Source organism: Lucilia sericata, unplaced genomic scaffold (genome assembly GCF_015586225.1).
Source record: "Lucilia sericata isolate MDLA Ls3-8-SP2 unplaced genomic scaffold, ASM1558622v1 Contig000090F_arrow, whole genome shotgun sequence".
Lineage (NCBI taxonomy): Eukaryota > Metazoa > Arthropoda > Insecta > Diptera > Calliphoridae > Lucilia > Lucilia sericata.
In genome coordinates, this window is record NW_023994123.1 from 615,931 (window position 1) to 634,977 (window position 19,047).

The 19,047-nt window shown below is 34.9% G+C and overlaps 1 protein-coding gene across 1 annotated transcript in view; it reads left to right on the plus strand.

The window, feature by feature from the left end:
- Nucleotides 1-19,047, plus strand: part of LOC119599837 (myosin-I heavy chain) — a 779,075-nt gene that overhangs the window by 603,983 nt on the left and 156,045 nt on the right. Inside the window, exon 11 of the mRNA XM_037949747.1 lies at nucleotides 109-441. Coding sequence (XP_037805675.1) covers nucleotides 109-441 — 333 coding nt within the window. The remainder of the gene's footprint in view (nucleotides 1-108; nucleotides 442-19,047) is intronic.

The window sequence follows — 19,047 nt, forward strand, 5'->3', positions numbered from 1 at the left end:
TTTCCATTTAAAATAAATCTACAAATAAACATACTTTATTTTTATATATTCATAAATTAATTTATTTTTATTAATAAATTATATATTAAATATTTTTCGCTTCCGTAGTGTTTTTTTAAAACTCAAGGTACCAGAAGACGACAATGGCCTCCAAGTCGCGAAGAAATTTTATGCACTGTTAATCGCAGACCATGTTACTCAAGGTTTCATTTTATGGACGGGCAGTTTTACTCAATTGAATTTCATCCTAGCTCTACGGCTTTCGAAGTTATGGAACTAATTAAGAAAAAAATTGGACTTCAAGAAAATTCTATGGGATATGCCATTTATGAAGTTGTTGGAAACACTGAAAGAAGTTTACTTTTCGAGGAAAAAATTGCAGATGTTATGGCAAAATGGGAAAAATATAGAAACGCTACACAGCAAAGTTTAAGTATAGCGGTATGTATTTTATATTTGTATCAACACATTTTTTATTATCAGTGTATTTTCTGAAATATTAACTCAGCTATAACATTAGTTTATAACAATACGGTAAATTTTTTTTATACCCTCCACCACCATGAGTGATGATAGAGGGTATACATAACTTTGTCATTCCGTGTGTAACACCAAGAAATATTCATCTGAGACCCAACAAAGTATAAATATTCTTCGTCCTTAAAAAATTCTGAGCCCGTTTTTTGCACGAAAACTTTATTCCTGTTGAAAATTGGCGAATCGGTCCACAATTTCTCATACCTCTCATACAAATGTACATATTCTCGGAAAATGAGTTTATTGTTATTAACTTCCTTCAGAATCTTTATATCTTCACAAAAAATATAATTCATTTAGAGAAACAATTTTCTGGATCGCTCCATAATTGAACATATTTCCCATACAAGATCCCCTCCCGAAAATCACTTAAACGCACATAACTCATTACTAAATTAAGATATCCATATAAAATTTGGTGCGAGTATTGCCCTTATATACAGAAATGTTACTGTGAAATGTTTTTCCGATCGTTCCTCGGTTTTTTCTGTTGGTCATAGCTCCCATACAAGGTCTCCTTCAGAAAAACACTTAAAGGCATAAAACTCATTACCAAATAGTTATATCCATAAGAAATTGTCATAAATACTATTTTTGTATACAGAAATGTTATTTCAAAATTTTTTTCATGATCGGTTCATATTTGGTCAAAGCTCCCATACAAGGTTCCCTTCCGAAAATCACTTAAACGGACATAACTCATTACTAAATATTACATTTAGCACATATATTGCTCTTATATACATAAATCACACTATAAAATTTTTTTCACGATCGGTCCATATTTGGTCATAGCTCCCATACAATGTCACCTCCAGAAAATCACTTGAATGCACAATATTCATTACCAAATAATGATATAGGTACAGAATTTTGCCAAAATTTTGTCTTTATATACATTAATGTTACTGTAGAATTTTTTACAATCGGACCATAATTGGTCATAGCTCCCATACAAAGTCCTCTTAAAAGCACATTACTCATTACCAAATAAAGCTATTGATACAAAATTTTGCACAAATATTAGTTTTGTATACAAAACTTATATTTTAAGATTTTTTCACGATCGGTTCATAATATGGGTGCAATCGGTCCCATAAAAGGTTCCCTTTCGAAAATCACTTATTACTAAATTACGCTATATAGATACAAAATTTGACTGAAATATAGTTTTTATATACAGAAATGTTACCTAAAGATTTTTTTACGATCAATCCATAATCTTGCAATTGTAACAGATTTAAGCTGTTTAAATCTTGGGTTTTTTCTATTTAAGACATAAAAAAACTTATTTCTACAAATATTTGATCAATTAAAAAAGTATTAATATAAAAGTAGCTGGTGGAGGGTATTTAAGATTCGGCTCAGCCGAATACAGCACTCTAACTTCTTAATTATTAATAAAGAAAGAGGGAAAATTTTATATTTTACGGTCTTCCTCGCAACGTTTTAACAATGGTTTCTTCTCACAAAAATATAAAAATAAAATATTAAATATTAACTAATCTTAAAGCTTGGTGAATAGGTGACATGTTAATCTTGTAATTATGTATTAATTAATAATTAATTAATCTTGTAAAAATAAAAAAATGGTGTAAAGTGGGTTAAAGAAGTCCTAAATTTTATATCCTTGAATTTTTTATTTGAGTTGAAAATCAATACTAATTTTTAAATATTTTACCAGCACTACACAATAATTTTAACGTACAGCGCCTTTCAAAAATATACACTATCGGACAAAATAAAGTGCAAAAGTGCTCATGCTACATTATTTTATCGAAAAATCTGTTAAATGATTATTGAATATGGAACTTTTTTTTAAATTCATTTAGTTTATATACAATGCTACAAAAATAACTATAAAACAAATTTATTCCACCTAAAATTTTTCTGTATAACATTTAAAATTAAAGTAAATTCACTTTTTTGTCGGACAAAATAAAGTGTAAATTTTATATATCATTATTTTAATTTTATGTATATCAAAATTTTTTATCTATTTTGGTTCTGATTTGAATATCTGGATCTACTCAAGTCATTTTTGTAATTATTTTACCATTATTATTCGCAATCGCTTTCACTTTCCCTTGCTTTCTCCCATACTATTATTTTCAAAAGAAATCCGTTTTTGTTCGCTATTTCAGCGGAATTTTGTGATCAATTGTGGTCAAATATTAATCTATTAGATTTAGGGCGATGCTCTGAGCAGGTCATTCAAATTTTTCAGTGTTTTTTTTTTTTTTACAATAATGTTTTTAACCTTAGTCGTGTGTTTGAAGTCATGAATCGGTTGAGGCATTAAGTCTCCCAAACCCATTTTTACGGCATTTATTTCCAAATTTTTATTAAATAAGCTCGTGAATTGCTCATTTGTTATTAGTTACTCCATTTTCACTAAGATTCTCGCTCTTAAAGTTGAATAATGTAACAATACCGATAGCCCTCCACCATAATATTTGAAACCTGGGGTATTGTTTTTTAAATTTTGTATATTGAAGGGCTTAATTCACACTCATTGTCGACATTTCAAAATTTTCGGTAGAAATTGGGGCTCATCTGACCAACTACGTAAATTTGATCTAAAAAATATGAAATTAAATACTAAAATCGAAAAAAAACTTTAAGCTTTTAAATATGTTGGAAGGTAAGATTGAAGGTATGGGTTAGTTGATTCTTCGTAAGTGTCCAATTTTTAACGTTAGGTGTGGGGAACCTAGGTGAAATTTATTCAAAAAGCTCCAATGAACACTATATGAGCATATTGCAGTGAAATCTTAAGATCAGTGCCTTCGAAATGGACTTGGGCAACTTTATATTTCGGCAAGATAATAAGCTTAAGCACTTGATAAAGTTAAAAAATAACATTACTGTAGGAAAAATCACTGAAAATTGAAATAAGTTGCTCAGAGCACCGCCCTAAATCCAATAGATTAATTTTGGACCACAATTGATCAAAAAATTCCGATGAAATAGTGATCAAAAACGTATTTCTTTTGAAAATTATCATATGGGGATATCAAGGGGAAGGGAAAGCGATTGCGAATAATAATGGAGAACAAAATTACCAAAATGGCTTAAATAGATACAGATATTAAAATCAGAACCAAAATAGATAAAAAATTTTGATATACAAGAAATTTAAATAATGATATATAAAATTTACACTTTATTTTATCCGACAAAAAAGTGAATTTATTTTAATTTTAAATGTTATGCAGAAAAATTTTAAGTAGAATAATTTAGTTTTATTGTTATTTTTGTAGCATTGTATATAAACTAAATGATTTTGAAAAAAAATTCCATATTCAATAATCATTTAACCGATTTTTCGCTGAAAGAATATACATGAGTACTTTTGCACTTTATTTTGTCCGATAGTGTATATTTCATTCCACGAGTAAACAAATAGTATTCATTTGTAAACTAGTGTATCTTTTAAAATGTGATGACAGTTAGATGGCTTTCTTAATATACATACATATCGTCGTTGCTCCGACAAAAACAGTAATGTGAAAATTTAATTTATTTAATGCCTTTATTGGTCATACATCCAATATCCAAATTTAAAAATATTTTGCTCCAAAATGCTTGAAACAAAACCGGTTATGTGTAGCTATTATTAAATATTTAATTATAGATCAGAAATTGCGAACCATTTTGGAATTTATTTACAACACTTTTGTAGCAAATGGGCTTAGGGTGGCACGAAACATATAACTATAAATGTAGTTCGCGAAATTACAAAAAATAACAGTTTTTTGCTCACCTGAAAACCTAACAAAAAACCCCAGCCCCACTTTATCCCCCAATTTAGAGCCATCCGTGCAACAACGGATTCCTTCTGGTATTTGCTCTAATGCGTGTCCTATAACCGCCTTTGGCCAGTAAAGAGCCGTTCGGCTGTAAGCGCCGCCTCATATCCGGAGCATTGGTTGAAGTAGTACACATGGCATCTCTTATACCCAAGCTGCATGTACGCTGAACTCCCTGTAGTAGTTCTAGCATAAGCTAGAATTGATCTAATTACACTTTTATAAAGCCAATTTGTCATAGTAAGACTAAGACCCCATTTCATGCCTATAGTTCTCCTACATATCGCCCAGCACCGATGTGCCTTATTGATCCTATACTCTATGTGGTGTCTCCATTTTAATTTCCGGTTGAGGATTACACCTAAGTTCTTAACTTTGTCTTTCACTGGTATCTTTTGCCCAGGAAGCAATGTTCAGCATATGGTGAAATTTTTGTCTTTCTAGGTCCATTCTCGGTTAAGGTCCTTAGGAGGCTATTAATCGTGGTAACCCAGAGTAAAGGTGACAAAATGTCAGCCTGTGGTATACCGCGAAATACCTTTTTCCTGATAGTTATATCGTACATCTCGCAGCTTATCCATCTGTTCCTTAGCATGTGGTTGATCCAGTTACGTTGCACCCGGTCAAAATAAAACTGATCTAGAGATTGGATAAGAGTATCAGTGTGCACGTTATTGAAGGCGCCTTCGATGTCAATACCGCCAGTATATACAGTTTGCTATCAAAGAATGCACCTATGTAGTGGACAACTTCGTTTAAAGCGGTTTCCACCGACCGTCCCTTTACATAAGCATGCTGCTTATATTTAAGGTCTTTGTCTGGTATACTGCTTTTAACAATACTATTGACTATCCGTTCCAAGGTTTTAAGTAGGAAGGACGTAAGACTTATCGGTCGATAGGACTTAGGTGTCGCATAGCTAGGTTTCCCTGTTTTAGGTATAAATACTACCCTTGCATCCTGTCATGTAACAAGTGCTCATCCGAAACTCTCCAATCCTGAATTTCGTTTATAAGCTCTTCTGAACATATGTATAGTTATATCTAATACTTCTACTCTGATTCTGTTGACAAAGGTAGCTTTATTACCTGAGTTCAATGTGATCAAGTCTTTAGTATTAAGGAAATCCATAAGGGCTTGTCCCCTGCGATTGGTGTTTGTACTACCCCAAGCTGGTGAGAATTTGCATCACAACCTATTACAATTTTCTTATTTTTTCTTTGTGACTTCAACCAGTTTTATCAGATCCGACGTTGGTGGTAGTGGTAGTAGTGGAATCGAGATATATGTTGCCACTACCTTGCTTCAGTACGGATGCATCCGATGTGAATAATCCTGTTGAGAGGAGGAAACATATGTTCTTGTGACATAAGATATATGTTTTCGGACGAGACCCTGTATCACCGTAGAAATGTTGGAAATTTACGTGATTTAATCCAGAAACCTTATTGCGAATCGTCCAAGGTTCCTGGATTAAAGCTATATGTATTTTACTGGTATTAATTTTAGCCATCAGAGCCGTCTCGCTCCGATGGAGGTTTATTTGGATAACCTCAATCATGGTCATCCATTAAACTGTCTTCCAGCGAGTTGGCTTTCACCTCATCGTTCTTTGGACTTGACTCCTCCGGGTAACCTGAAGTGGCCATTGATGTAGTGGGTATTATTGATGGCACTTCGGTGTCCTTAATCGACACTTTCCCAATTTTCTAGATTTGTAACGTGCAGTTACAAATCATAATTTACTATACATTCTTCTACTATCAATATCTCTTCTACATTATCACTACTACTACTATTATTATTGCCAGAATTAACTATTTGCTAAACGTAATGTGTTATAAGTCGCAAATAGTTTATGTGAGTTTTCATATAAGAGATTGGAGAATTAAGGAGTAAAGCAACCAAGAACCGTGGTACCAAAGTTCTTACTTCACACCGTAACCGAAACCAGTATTTAGCCGATTGAGAGCCGAAGCATTTATCTCATCGGAATGTAGACCGTAGCTATTCGTAATTAGTAATTAGCCGATTGAGATATTCGTATTATTAAGACATTAGCCGACCGAGAGCCGAAGCATTTATCTCGTCGGATCGTAATCAGTAGTTAGCCGATTGAGAGCCGAAGCATTTATCTCATCGGATTGCACGATATTCGTATTATTAAGTCATTAGCCGATTGAGAGCCGAAGCATTTATCTCATCGGATTGCACGATATTCGTATTACTAAGTCATTAGCCGACCGAGAGCCGAAGCATTTATCTCGTCGGATCGTAATCAGTAGTTAGCCGATTGAGAGCCGAAGCATTTATCTCATCCGATTGCACGATATTCGACATTAGCCGAACGAGAGCCGAAGCATTTATCTCGTCGGATCGTAATCAGTAGTTAACCGATTGAGAGCCGAAGCATTTATCTCATCGGGTTGTATAATATTCGTATTATTAAGTCATTAGCCGACCGAGAGCCGAAGCATTTATCTCGTCGGATCGTAATCAGTAGTTAGCCGATTGAGAGCCGAAGCATTTATCTCACCGGATTGTGTAATATTCGTACTATTAAGTCATTAGCCGACCGAGAGCCGAAGTATTTATCTCGTCGGATCGTAATCAGTAGTTAGCCGATTGAGAGCCAAAGCATTTATCTCATCGGATTGTATAATATTCGTATTATTGAGTCATTAGCCGACCGAGAACTGAAACATTTATCTCGGATTATAGTCCGTAGCTATTTCGTGATTAACAATAGTAGTTAGTCGACCGAGAGCCAGAGCATTTATCTCGACCGACTATATTCCCTAGCTACTCATAGTTATATCTACCCGACGAGATCGTCTCCATAACCGAAGTATTGATTTCGGCCTCTCCGTGAAGAATTGTACCAGACCCATTCATTCCCGAAGATACTAGGCAGCTCTGTGGTATATCGAACCTCAAAGGAAGCAGACCTTTGAAGAACCTGGACAGACTAGGCATACCCCGGATGGAAACAAAAACTGCATCACAAATGGCGCCCGAGCAGGGACATTTTAGATCGCAATGCACGAATAGTCGTCGACTATTTTGTTCTCGCTGCGGGAAGGATAGAGTATTTTCGCTGGATTGTCCATGCGGTTTAGCTAACCAGGAAGTTAGAAATGATGGTCGCTATTATCTGATGATTACGGTTAATAACCTACCTATTCGCGCTTTAGTGGATACCGGTTCTACCCTGACATATTTGGGGGAACAAGTTCGGCAACATCTCGAAAGAGCTCGTATTCGGCCCCGTATGCAGCACCGATCCGTTCAGTTAGCGGACGGAACTTGTATTGAGGGAGTAAATGTATACCCAATAGTGGTAACATTTAGAGGACAATCCAGCCATTTATTAGCATCAGCATTACCAAACTTAGCTGAGCCAGTGATTTTAGGGATGGATTTCCTACGACGGCGACAAGTGGAGCTGAGTATAGACGGAGTTCGGTTGAAGGTCTCGGAGTCTTACCCTAACTCATTATCCCCACCACTACATGCACTAATAACGCGCCGTTTCCTATCTTTACGTCAGGAAAATGAGTTGGAAAGGGTACTTACAGATATGAAATGCGCATTTAGTAATATACAAGGCCCTTGTAATATGTGGAGTCATGTAATTACTATGAAACATGATCGGCCCATCAAACAGAGATATTATCCTCGGAATCCGGCGATGCAGGCTATAATAAACGAAGAAGTGGACGATCTACTACGAATGGATAGGATTGAACCGTCATATAGTCCATATAGCTCGCCCGTCGTTCTAGTACGAAAGAAGCAAGGTACATGGCGAATGTGTATCGATTTCCGACAAATAAATGCAGATGCAGAACCCGACGCATACCCTTTACCGCAAATAAATGCTATCTTTGATCAACTTCGGGAAGCCAAGTATATTTCAACAATAGATCTTAAAAATGGCTATTGGCAAATTCCACTTGACCCGAAAAGTAGACAATATACGGCTTTTACGGTACCCGACCGTGGTTTATTTCAATGGAAAGTCATGCCATTCGGACTTCATTCGGCTCCCGCCACCTTCCAGAGAATACTGGACACGATTATCGGACCCGAACTAAGCCCTCGAGTTTTCGCTTACTTGGATGATATTATTGTGCTTGGTCGTTCATTTGAAGAACATCTATCCAATCTAAACACAGTTTTTTCACGGTTGTTGGATGCCAACCTGCAAATCAACTTCGATAAGAGCGATTTTGTACAGACCAGCCTGAAGTATCTGGGGCATGTAGTTTGTTCTGAGGGCATTCATACTGACCCTGCCAAAATTGAAGCGTTGAAAGAAATAGCGGCTCCGAAAACGCTAAAGGAGCTTCGGAGAGTCCTTGGGGTAGCTTCCTGGTACCGACGATTCGTTCCCAGTTTTTCATCGCTAGTAGAACCTATGACCCGGCTATTGAAGAAGAAAGTACCGTGGCAATGGGGTACAGATCAAGAGACCGCTTTTAACACCCTCAAGCAAAAACTCACAGAAGCCCCAATACTTCGTTGCCCCGATTTTGAGCAACCTTTTATTTTACAAACGGATGCCAGTGGAGAAGGTCTAGGAGCAGTTCCTTTCCAGCGGATAAATGAACAGGAAAGTGTGATTTCATATGCTAGTCGGACGTTAAATGATGCCGAACGGAAATACTCGGCCACCGAACAGGAATGCCTGGCAGTTCTTTGGGGCATTCGGAAAATGCGTCCGTACCTGGAAGGATACCACTTTACTGTCATTACCGACCACCAGTCACTAAAGTGGTTGCACTCGTTACAGAATCCATCGGGACGATTGGCACGGTGGGCTTAGAATTGCAGCAGTTCGATTTTCAAATCGAATATCGGCGTGGAAAGTTAAATATAGTTGCCGATGCACTATCACGAAGCCCGTTACCTGTCAAAGAGGTAACTCACCCACTGACCGCGGTCACCAACTCGGAAATAACCTGTTATGAAAAGAAATTAAGGGAAGTTCAGCAGCATGGCGATAAGTACCCCGATTTTCAAATCGTAGATGGGAGATTGTTTAGACACATTCCCCGTAAGTCTGTCATAACCGAATATCCTCAATGGAAGCTATGCGTACCCGATGACAGAAAAGAACATATATTACAGGAAACGCATGATCATGTGGCAGCTGGACATCTAGGGGTGTACAAAACCACCAAACGAGCCCAACAAAACTAATACTGGCCTGGTATGGCACGAGATATCAGGAGGTATGTACGATCGTGCACAACTTGTGGCCTGCATAAAGTGGAACAGGCAAGGAAGCCGGGATTAATGTGCACTTTAGCAGCTTCAAGGCCGTGGGAAGTCGTATGACTTCCTTAAGGAGATAGGTGTGGAACATAGATTCACGGCACCATATACCCCTCAAGAAAACCCGACTGAACGAGTTAATCGGGTTGTAAAAACAATGATAGCCCAATACATTGGAGAAAATCATCGTTTATGGGACCAGTATTTGGCGGAAATATCTTTCGCCATCAACATCGCCAAACATGAAACAACTAAGCAGTCGGCCGCTGAGATTATATTCGGTCGAAACCTTACGGCACCGAAACAGGTTCGAAGAGAAGGGGACGTACCGTACGAGATACCCCAGAATATGATTGGCGAGAAGGAGTGGCTTAAAATAGCCGAAACAGCTGCCGAGACGTCTAGTAAACAAAAACACTACTATGACCTGCGACGTCGGGAATGGAGTCCAAGAGTTGGCGACCAAATATACTGTCGGAATCATCATCTTTCTTCGGCTGCAGACCACTTCGCAGCGAAACTGGCCCCAAAATTTAGCGGTCCCCACAGAATTATCGGCAAAGTCTCAAAAAACATTTTATTCGTTCAAATAGGGAAAAAGAAACAGCACGTTCATCTACAGGACATAAAACCTGTGCATGAACGAGACAACTGAAATATGATATAATTCCTCACTCTATCGACATCCTATAAATAGCCGGCCAAAGAAACAAACTTGATCAGTCTGAAAATGGAAAGAAAGCCAACAAGACCAATACCTCCAGGTAACATTAAGAAATACCTTAGGGAAACCAGAATGCCCGGAAAAATTAAAAAGTATATTCCTCCGTTTAAGGCGAGGATAAACCGAACTTCAGACGCTAAGATAACTAAAGTTAGCACCTCTCCAGTAGCCAAGTCTGGAGATCAAGAGGCCGATACATATGCCCGCACATTTTGGGCAAGCCGGCATATAGAGCCATTACATTCAGCGTGTTCGCCACCCCCACTTGCTCCGTTGTCGAATAGCAACGATGACAAGAAACAAACACCGGTAGAGGAAGCCATAGAATTGCCTCCGTTACTCCCGCTGACAAAACCGGAAATACTCCCAGAGGAAATCCCTGAATTAAGCTGGGCAGAGGAAGTAAAGCTAGCCGAAGACAACTTCAAGAATGACGTGCTAGAGTTAACGTCACCGTCCAAAGAACTGGAAGCTCTTTTGAGGGTAACCACCACACCCGAAGAGGACCTTTTCGAAGGGATAGTAGTGAAGGACCCAGGCGTACGACGGAAGATGTGGTATGTGTAGCCACCCGGCCGGCCTAAAGTCCAGGTCATCGTGAAAAACAGGAAAGTGACTTTAAGATGTTTGGGAAGAGTAAAGGAATTTTTACTATCAGAATAGAAAAAAAAAAGCAAAAAAAAAAAAAAAACAAGAAACAAAATATATATGAATTATAGACAAATACTGGGAAAAAAACATAGCGCATTTAGGTCCGAGCCAAAATCCACAGGATTTTGGTAAATGTTACCTTCGGGTAGTGCAGATCGTAAGATCGAAACTCGCATAATGCAAAAATGTTTTTTTTTATTATTTTTTTTTTTAAAGTAAGGGGGGAATGTAACGTGCAGTTACAAATCATAATTTACTATACATTCTTCTACTATCAATATCTCTTCTACATTATCACTACTACTACTATTATTATTGCCAGAATTAACTATTTGCTAAACGTAATGTGTTATAAGTCGCAAATAGTTTATGTGAGTTTTCATATAAGAGATTGGAGAATTAAGGAGTAAAGCAAGCAAGAACCGTGGTACCAAAGTTCTTACTTCACACCGTAACCGAAACCAGTATTTAGCCGATTGAGAGCCGAAGCATTTATCTCATCGGATTGTAGACCGTAGCTATTCGTAATTAGTAATTAGCCGATTGAGATATTCGTATTATTAAGACATTAGCCGACCGAGAGCCGAAGCATTTATCTCGTCGGATCGTAATCAGTAGTTAGCCGATTGAGAGCCGAAGCATTTATCTCATCGGATTGCACGATATTCGTATTATTAAGTCATTAGCCGATTGAGAGCCGAAGCATTTATCTCATCGGATTGCACGATATTCGTATTACTAAGTCATTAGCCGACCGAGAGCCGAAGCTTTTATCTCGTCGGATCGTAATCAGTAGTTAGCCGATTGAGAGCCGAAGCATTTATCTCATCGGATTGCACGATATTCGTCATTAGCCGAACGAGAGCCGAAGCATTTATCTCGTCGGATCGTAATCAGTAGTTAACCGATTGAGAGCCGAAGCATTTATCTCATCGGGTTGTATAATATTCGTATTATTAAGTCATTAGCCGACCGAGAGCCGAAGCATTTATCTCGTCGGATCGTAATCAGTAGTTAGCCGATTGAGAGCCGAAGCATTTATCTCACCGGATTGTGTAATATTCGTACTATTAAGTCATTAGCCGACCGAGAGCCGAAGTATTTATCTCGTCGGATCGTAATCAGTAGTTAGCCGATTGAGAGCCAAAGCATTTATCTCATCGGATTGTATAATATTCGTATTATTGAGTCATTAGCCGACCGAGAACTGAAACATTTATCTCGGATTATAGTCCGTAGCTATTTCGTGATTAACAATAGTAGTTAGTCGACCGAGAGCCAGAGCATTTATCTCGACCGACTATATTCCCTAGCTACTCATAGTTATATCTACCCGACGAGATCGTCTCCATAACCGAAGTATTGATTTCGGCCTCTCCGTGAAGAATTGTACCAGACCCATTCATTCCCGAAGATACTAGGCAGCTCTGTGGTATATCGAACCTCAAAGGAAGCAGACCTTTGAAGAACCTGGACAGACTAGGCATACCCCGGATGGAAACAAAAACTGCATCACAGATTTTAGGATTTGGCTGCTCAAACTTACCAGTACTTGCTAATGATGCTTTAGATACCGTCATAAGTAAGCCCTACCTTTATTCTTGGCAAGACTAGCAATGGAATTTTTGTCGATACCTATTACAAATAGAGTTCCCTCAGGTTCTTCTTTTCTGTAAAAGACATCACATTTTTCCACGGCCAGCTCAGCATTTTGACCTCCAAGAATTTCCAGTATACGTTCATTAGCCAGTTTACTGCCCCATCCTTTTATGTAGACAGTGGACTTTAAGAGCACCGGAAGTTCACTCTTTTTTGCCATCATTGGTTGTTTGCCCACTATCTTATTGTTCACCAGATCTCCCAGTGTCTTCTTCTGGCAACTATGGCGTAAGATGGCGGCTCTTTTCCTTTTCCACCGTCTAGCTTCTCCTTCCTCGTTTTTCGAGGAATTTGTAGTTTTGATTACGTTTAGTTCTCTCAAGTGTATTCTATTCTCTCAGAACTCGTCTGTGTGAAGAGAATAACAAATTTTGTTTGACAACCCCTTCAGTTTCGCCTACTATATGGTCGGAACCCTCACCTATATTTAAAGGCTGAGGTAGCTTAATGCTCTCTTCGAGTACATCCTTCTCTTTCACCCTTATGTTTTTTGCCCTCACAATCGTACATTTGAGAACAAATCCTCATTGAGCCATTTGGAATTGGTACCGGATCTCTAGAAATGCAGTTGATCAATTTTAAAAGTAAAGCTTTGTGTAGTGGAAAATTGTCAAAGTTTAAAAGGAAGTGGGAAGAGTAATGTAAGAAGCCAACTAGCAAATAAAAATTTATAGTCGTTTTTGAAAATTTTAACAACAAGTTATGATCCAAACTTTCTAAAGCCATACAAACCTATCACTCCCATTGAATTTACTCCAGGTACAAGTGAGTATTGTAAGAAACTGTTTAATTATTAAAATTTTTAATTGAAAAGTTCCCTATAAACGAATGGGGTATCATATGAGCGATCCTACGAAGTGCTATTAGATAAGATGTAAATCATGACCATACATTCGAAATTTTCGTTCTTTTCGAAGTAAAACATATTTTGAAAATATAGTAATTAGTTAATTAATTAATTAATTAGTTAATAAAGTTTTGATACAGTGAAATACTAAAAACTTGGTCTATTTGAAAACATTAACCTTTTTTTAAGAATTTTTTGCACGCTTATTATAAAAAGGTTCCCAAAAATTCAAAACTTCAAAATTTGACACCTTTTAGAAATGTTATGACAGATACACATAAAAGATTGATATATTTTTGATATAAAATTGTTGGCTTTAAATAAGGATCCAGAAAGCTCATTACAAAATTTGGTAATGGGATTTTGGATCCTAAAACTTGTTTGCATTTATTATTATCACTTTACTTGTATTTTAGCTTACTGACAGGCTAAACAGATATTTTTGTTCTTATATATGTCTTTATGACGAATTTCACCACTAGCCTGTTATGAGCTAGAGAAGTTTATATGGGGGTATGGTTAACAATGAACTGAACCTTATAAAATTTTGGAGAAAGATGTTTGTTCCAATAATACTTGTTTGTGTCGAATTGTTTCGATATACTGATATTATTGAATCAGTTATGAGCGTTAGAGTACTTTTCTGAGTAGACCTTATATTGAGGTTGGTCAATTATGGTTAGATGTCCGCCATATATCATATGTTTATGCCATACATGTATACAACGAAAATGAAAAATTAAAAAAAAACATTACATTTCTATTGGTAGAGTTTAAAAGAATGACAAATAATAAAAAGAATTATATAACACGTTATTAATTTAGCCACCAAAATTTTTTAGTATTTAATCTTTGTAATCACTAAGAGAAAAGGCTTCACTCCAGACATGAATTTCAACACTTGATCAATGAAATTATTCATTATTTACGAGCTAACGTAGCCCTTCACTGGATTAATGGAGAATGTTTCATTAGTGTTATGCATGTTCATTTTTGACTCCACTGTGAAACTATTTCACTGATTAAATGAAATTTGGTATTTGTTTAATGAAGATGTTTCATAAACGCCATGAAGTATTTTTGTTTTTTTATCGTCTTTACAATGAAAATATTTCATTGACAAACTGAAATTAGATATTAATTTAACGAATATATTTTATAAATGCCATGAAGTAATTTCGTTGCAAAAATTATCTTTTTCCATTAAAGTCATGTAATTGTTGCACTAACTGAACAACTTTATTGCATTAGTATAATGATTCTTTTTAATACGTACAATGACTAATTTTCTCACATTTTATGAAACTGTATCATAATATTATGATATATATTTCATTTTTTTATGAAATTGTTTCCTATTCAAAACTATTAAATAAAAAAAATTTATTTCAAAATATATTTTTTTTTATTTTACGTATTTTTTTTTACATAAAAAACAAAGATTAATATTTTCTATAAATTCATTGTATAATTACATACGTTTAATAATAAAATATACAATTATACCATAGCTGTAAAATTTCGATTAAAATTAATAATCAATTAAATAATTTTTCAAAAATAATTGCGGTGAAAAATTTTAGATTATTAATTCATTACGATTAAAATTAATCTAAAAATAATCAGGGATTAATTTAAATTAATGAAAATAATCAAAATTATTTAAATTATAAATTTTATTATTTTCAAATATTATTTCTGATTATATTTGATTAATAAAAATAGTTTTAGAGTACATTTGAAAGGAAATTATACTGAATATATGAAAAATAATCAAACTTAATCCTTGAAAATAATTTTCATTAATTTAAATTAATCTCTGATAATTTTTAGATTAGTTTTAATTGCAATTAATTACTAATTAAAGAAATGGAAAATAATCGCTAATTAATCAATAAGTTTACCTTTTTAATAAAAATAATCTAATTAATAATGGTTACGATTATTAATCATTATTTTACAGCTATGAATTATTAACATACATACATATTTACAAATTCACAGAGTTAAATAAAATAATTAAGAATTCAATAATTAACATTTTGTCTACAAAATACAATAAACATAAATATTGTAAAGAACAAAACAAAAAGGTCGAAGTGAAACTATTAACCTATTGAAAAGAATATTTAATTTCCTGAAATTTCATTTATTAATACTGAAACTTTGGTATTTTTTTTAAATTAGTTTTTTCAATATTGTATAAATAATGTTCTATGAAACACCAATAATTTGAAGAAGCTAAAGGATATTCAACATTGAAAATGTGAAACGCTTTAAAGCAAATATCTAATGCTCTACAAAATTCATTGAACTCGATCATTACTGAATCTAAATACACATACAATTTTGAAACACTTAATGTCTTTGGATCTCCTAATCCTAAAATAAAGGGTTGTATTGGCTCGCCTTTGTCTATTAAAAAGTCAATATAATCTAAAATTGATTGGTGTGTTTCACTTATATATATAAAAGATTCCTGTGAATTTTTTATTGAAAATTTTCCAAAGTCGGTTTTTCCATTCACATCCTTTCTTGGAAATTTCTTAGTAGGATATAAGCAATAGTGAGCGCACCATAGTACCTTAAGATAGAAATCGTTTTTATCTGTAAAGTTAGGAAATAAAGGTAAATAAATAAAGGCTTTTAACATAAAAGCGAAAATAATATAAAAATATTACCTTTTTCTATCTGATCCACTTCTAAACCGTTTACAACATTTTTAATTTCAGTATCGTGAATTGTAAAACACGATTTTTAAAAAGTTGCATATTTTTTGCAGTTTTCATCACACCCAGTGATTGTTGTGAAATTACATGGATGATTTTAAAATCCAAATCCATCTGTAAATAAATAAATACATAACTAAGAATGAAGGAGAAAGAGGAGAGAGGGATAAAGTAGAAAAAGAGGGAAAGAGATGGAAGAGAAAGAGCAAAGGAGAAGTTCGACGAGAGCGAGCGAGCAGGAAAGCGAGTCTAGCAGCGAGCGAGCAGCATCGAGCGAAGCGAGCGAGCGAGAGCGAGGAGCAAGGAGCGAGCTAGCTGCGACGAGCGAGCGAGCGAGCGAGCTAGCGAGCATCGAGCGAGCGAGCGAGCAGAGCCGAGCGAGAGCGAGCGAGCGAGCGAGCGAGCGAGCAGCGAGCGAGCAGACGAGCGCAGCGAGCGAGGAGCGAGGATTCGAGCTAGCGATCGAGCATCGATGCGATCGAGCAGCGAGCGATCGAGCGAGCGATCTAGCGAGCTATCATAGCTACATCATCTCCTATCAGCGATCGTATCTATCGAGCGATCATCTATCGAGCTATCTATCTGTCTACTATCTAGAATATCTGCTATCGCTAGCTATCTAGCGAGCTAGCTAGTCTATCAGCTATACTATCTAGTCTATCTATCTATCTATCTATCTATCTATCTATCTATTATTATCTAATCTATCTATTCACTATCTATACTATCTATCTATCTATCTATCTATCTATCTATCTTCTATCTATCATCTAGATCTATCTATGATCTATCTATCTATCTATCACTATCTATCTTGTAGGTATATAAATAGTTGGTTAGATATATTTTTTGGACTTACCAATTGAGAACCAATCGATCCCCTATATTGTGGCCATTGTGCAAGAGCTTCTTTAATACTTGTGCAACCGGAATGTATTTGGTTTATGCGAAATTTTGCGCAAGCGGACCATGTTGCCTTAAAATCTTCAACCGAGAGGTTATCATATTTTAAACTTTGTAAGCAAAGTTCGGCGTTATCTTCGGGAGCTGTAAGGAAAAATATACATACATATAGGTATTATCTTTTCAGTTTGTAAATTAAGTAATATTACCAAATTTTTGCTTGGCATCCAGAATTTTATTAGAAGATGGCACTGTTTGGAACATTTTCAATTTTCCTTTATTATTATGATACTTCACATACAGTCTCCCACGTCTTTCTGACCGATAGTACTCCAATTTTTCGTTTGGAAACAGTTTTAGAATTTCATTTTCTAAACGATATGAAATTTTCAGCGTCATAATAATGTTTTTAGAAAAAAAATGTTCCACTATTATATTCATTATCATTATACGGTGCTGTTCATTTAATAGTTGTATTTTTTCATATTGCTCCATAATATTAATTCCGACTTGATGTTGTTTTAAAATTTCTAATACAGTTGGCAAAGAGTCCATTTCATCCGATGACTGAGATGATAAACAGGATGAAGATGATGTATATTCACGGTGGTGTTTCAAATATTTATGTGCTGGTGATGTAAAACCGTTTTCAGATTTCCAGTGTATAAAATTGTATTTAAATATAAGACGGTCTCCAATTTTCATTTTTTGTGTTACGTCATTTAAATCATCACTTCTCATAATTTTAAGAACACCAAAAGTTACGCGTTCATCTAAAACAAAAAATAAAATAATTGTAATAAATCAAAATTAATTATAAGAGTCATATTTTACCTTCAAAAAATGTTTTTAAATGTTCCAAATTCCAACTTTTTAATAGGTTATAGAATACTTCTTCGCCATCTTCGCCTTAAAAATAAATTAAAAATAATTGTTAAAATTATATTTCTTTTAAACGTATCATAAATTTTCCTTTGGCTGTTCCTATTATTGTAGTAGGAGGAATTTTAAGTTGTTCAATATTAAAAACTTCGAAATCGCCAAGATCTGTAGGATCAATTTGAAAAGCAGTATAGTGCTTTAAATATGTTGCTGTACGTATTTTTTGAACAAATAGATAAACCTTCTTTCTTAAAATAACAATGTTATAGATCTTATAAAAGCTGTAATCACAATTTCTGGTGGAAATATAAAAATCTTTTTTGTACAATATATCATTGTAAATTATTTTATCGTACAAATCTACCTCATCTATAGACGTTTGTAGTATATTCGATACTATATTAATAAAATCACTTTCCGATCTATCTCTTTCAAAATAAATTATTTGTTTTTTAGAATTAGTTTCAAGTAAATAATTTGCAAAATAAAATTGATATTTTTTTGCAAGAGAAACGCTTATATTTCTTCTGGAAGTTATGGAATGTGTGTATAACTTGAAACCTCGATGTTTTGCCTCAAAATGGAAGCTACAAAATTTTCTAACTGGTCCACATGCTTCCATGATTTCTGGATAATGCATAAGTATATGAAACTTTGGCTTTAATGTATCTTTAAAAAGATTTAAATACATTCTGTTATGTTTTTCGACATTATATTTAAAGGCATTTATATTAAAAGATGATACTTCGAAAAGTAATATAGTATCAATAATTTCAATTAATGTTAATATCAATTCCCAAACATCATCGTGCATGGGCACAAAATCACCAACCATAAGGGGTAAATATATAATAAATGTAAGCATTTCTCTTGCCGACATTCGTAAATGTTTTTTCTTAATGTGATTCAGTGATATCTCTTGGGATAAGTTTCCAATTTCTAATTCACCATAATCAAAAAGTTGTTTCCGTTTATTTAATATCTGAATTGTAAAATATTTCTTCTCTTCAATAAAATAAAGAA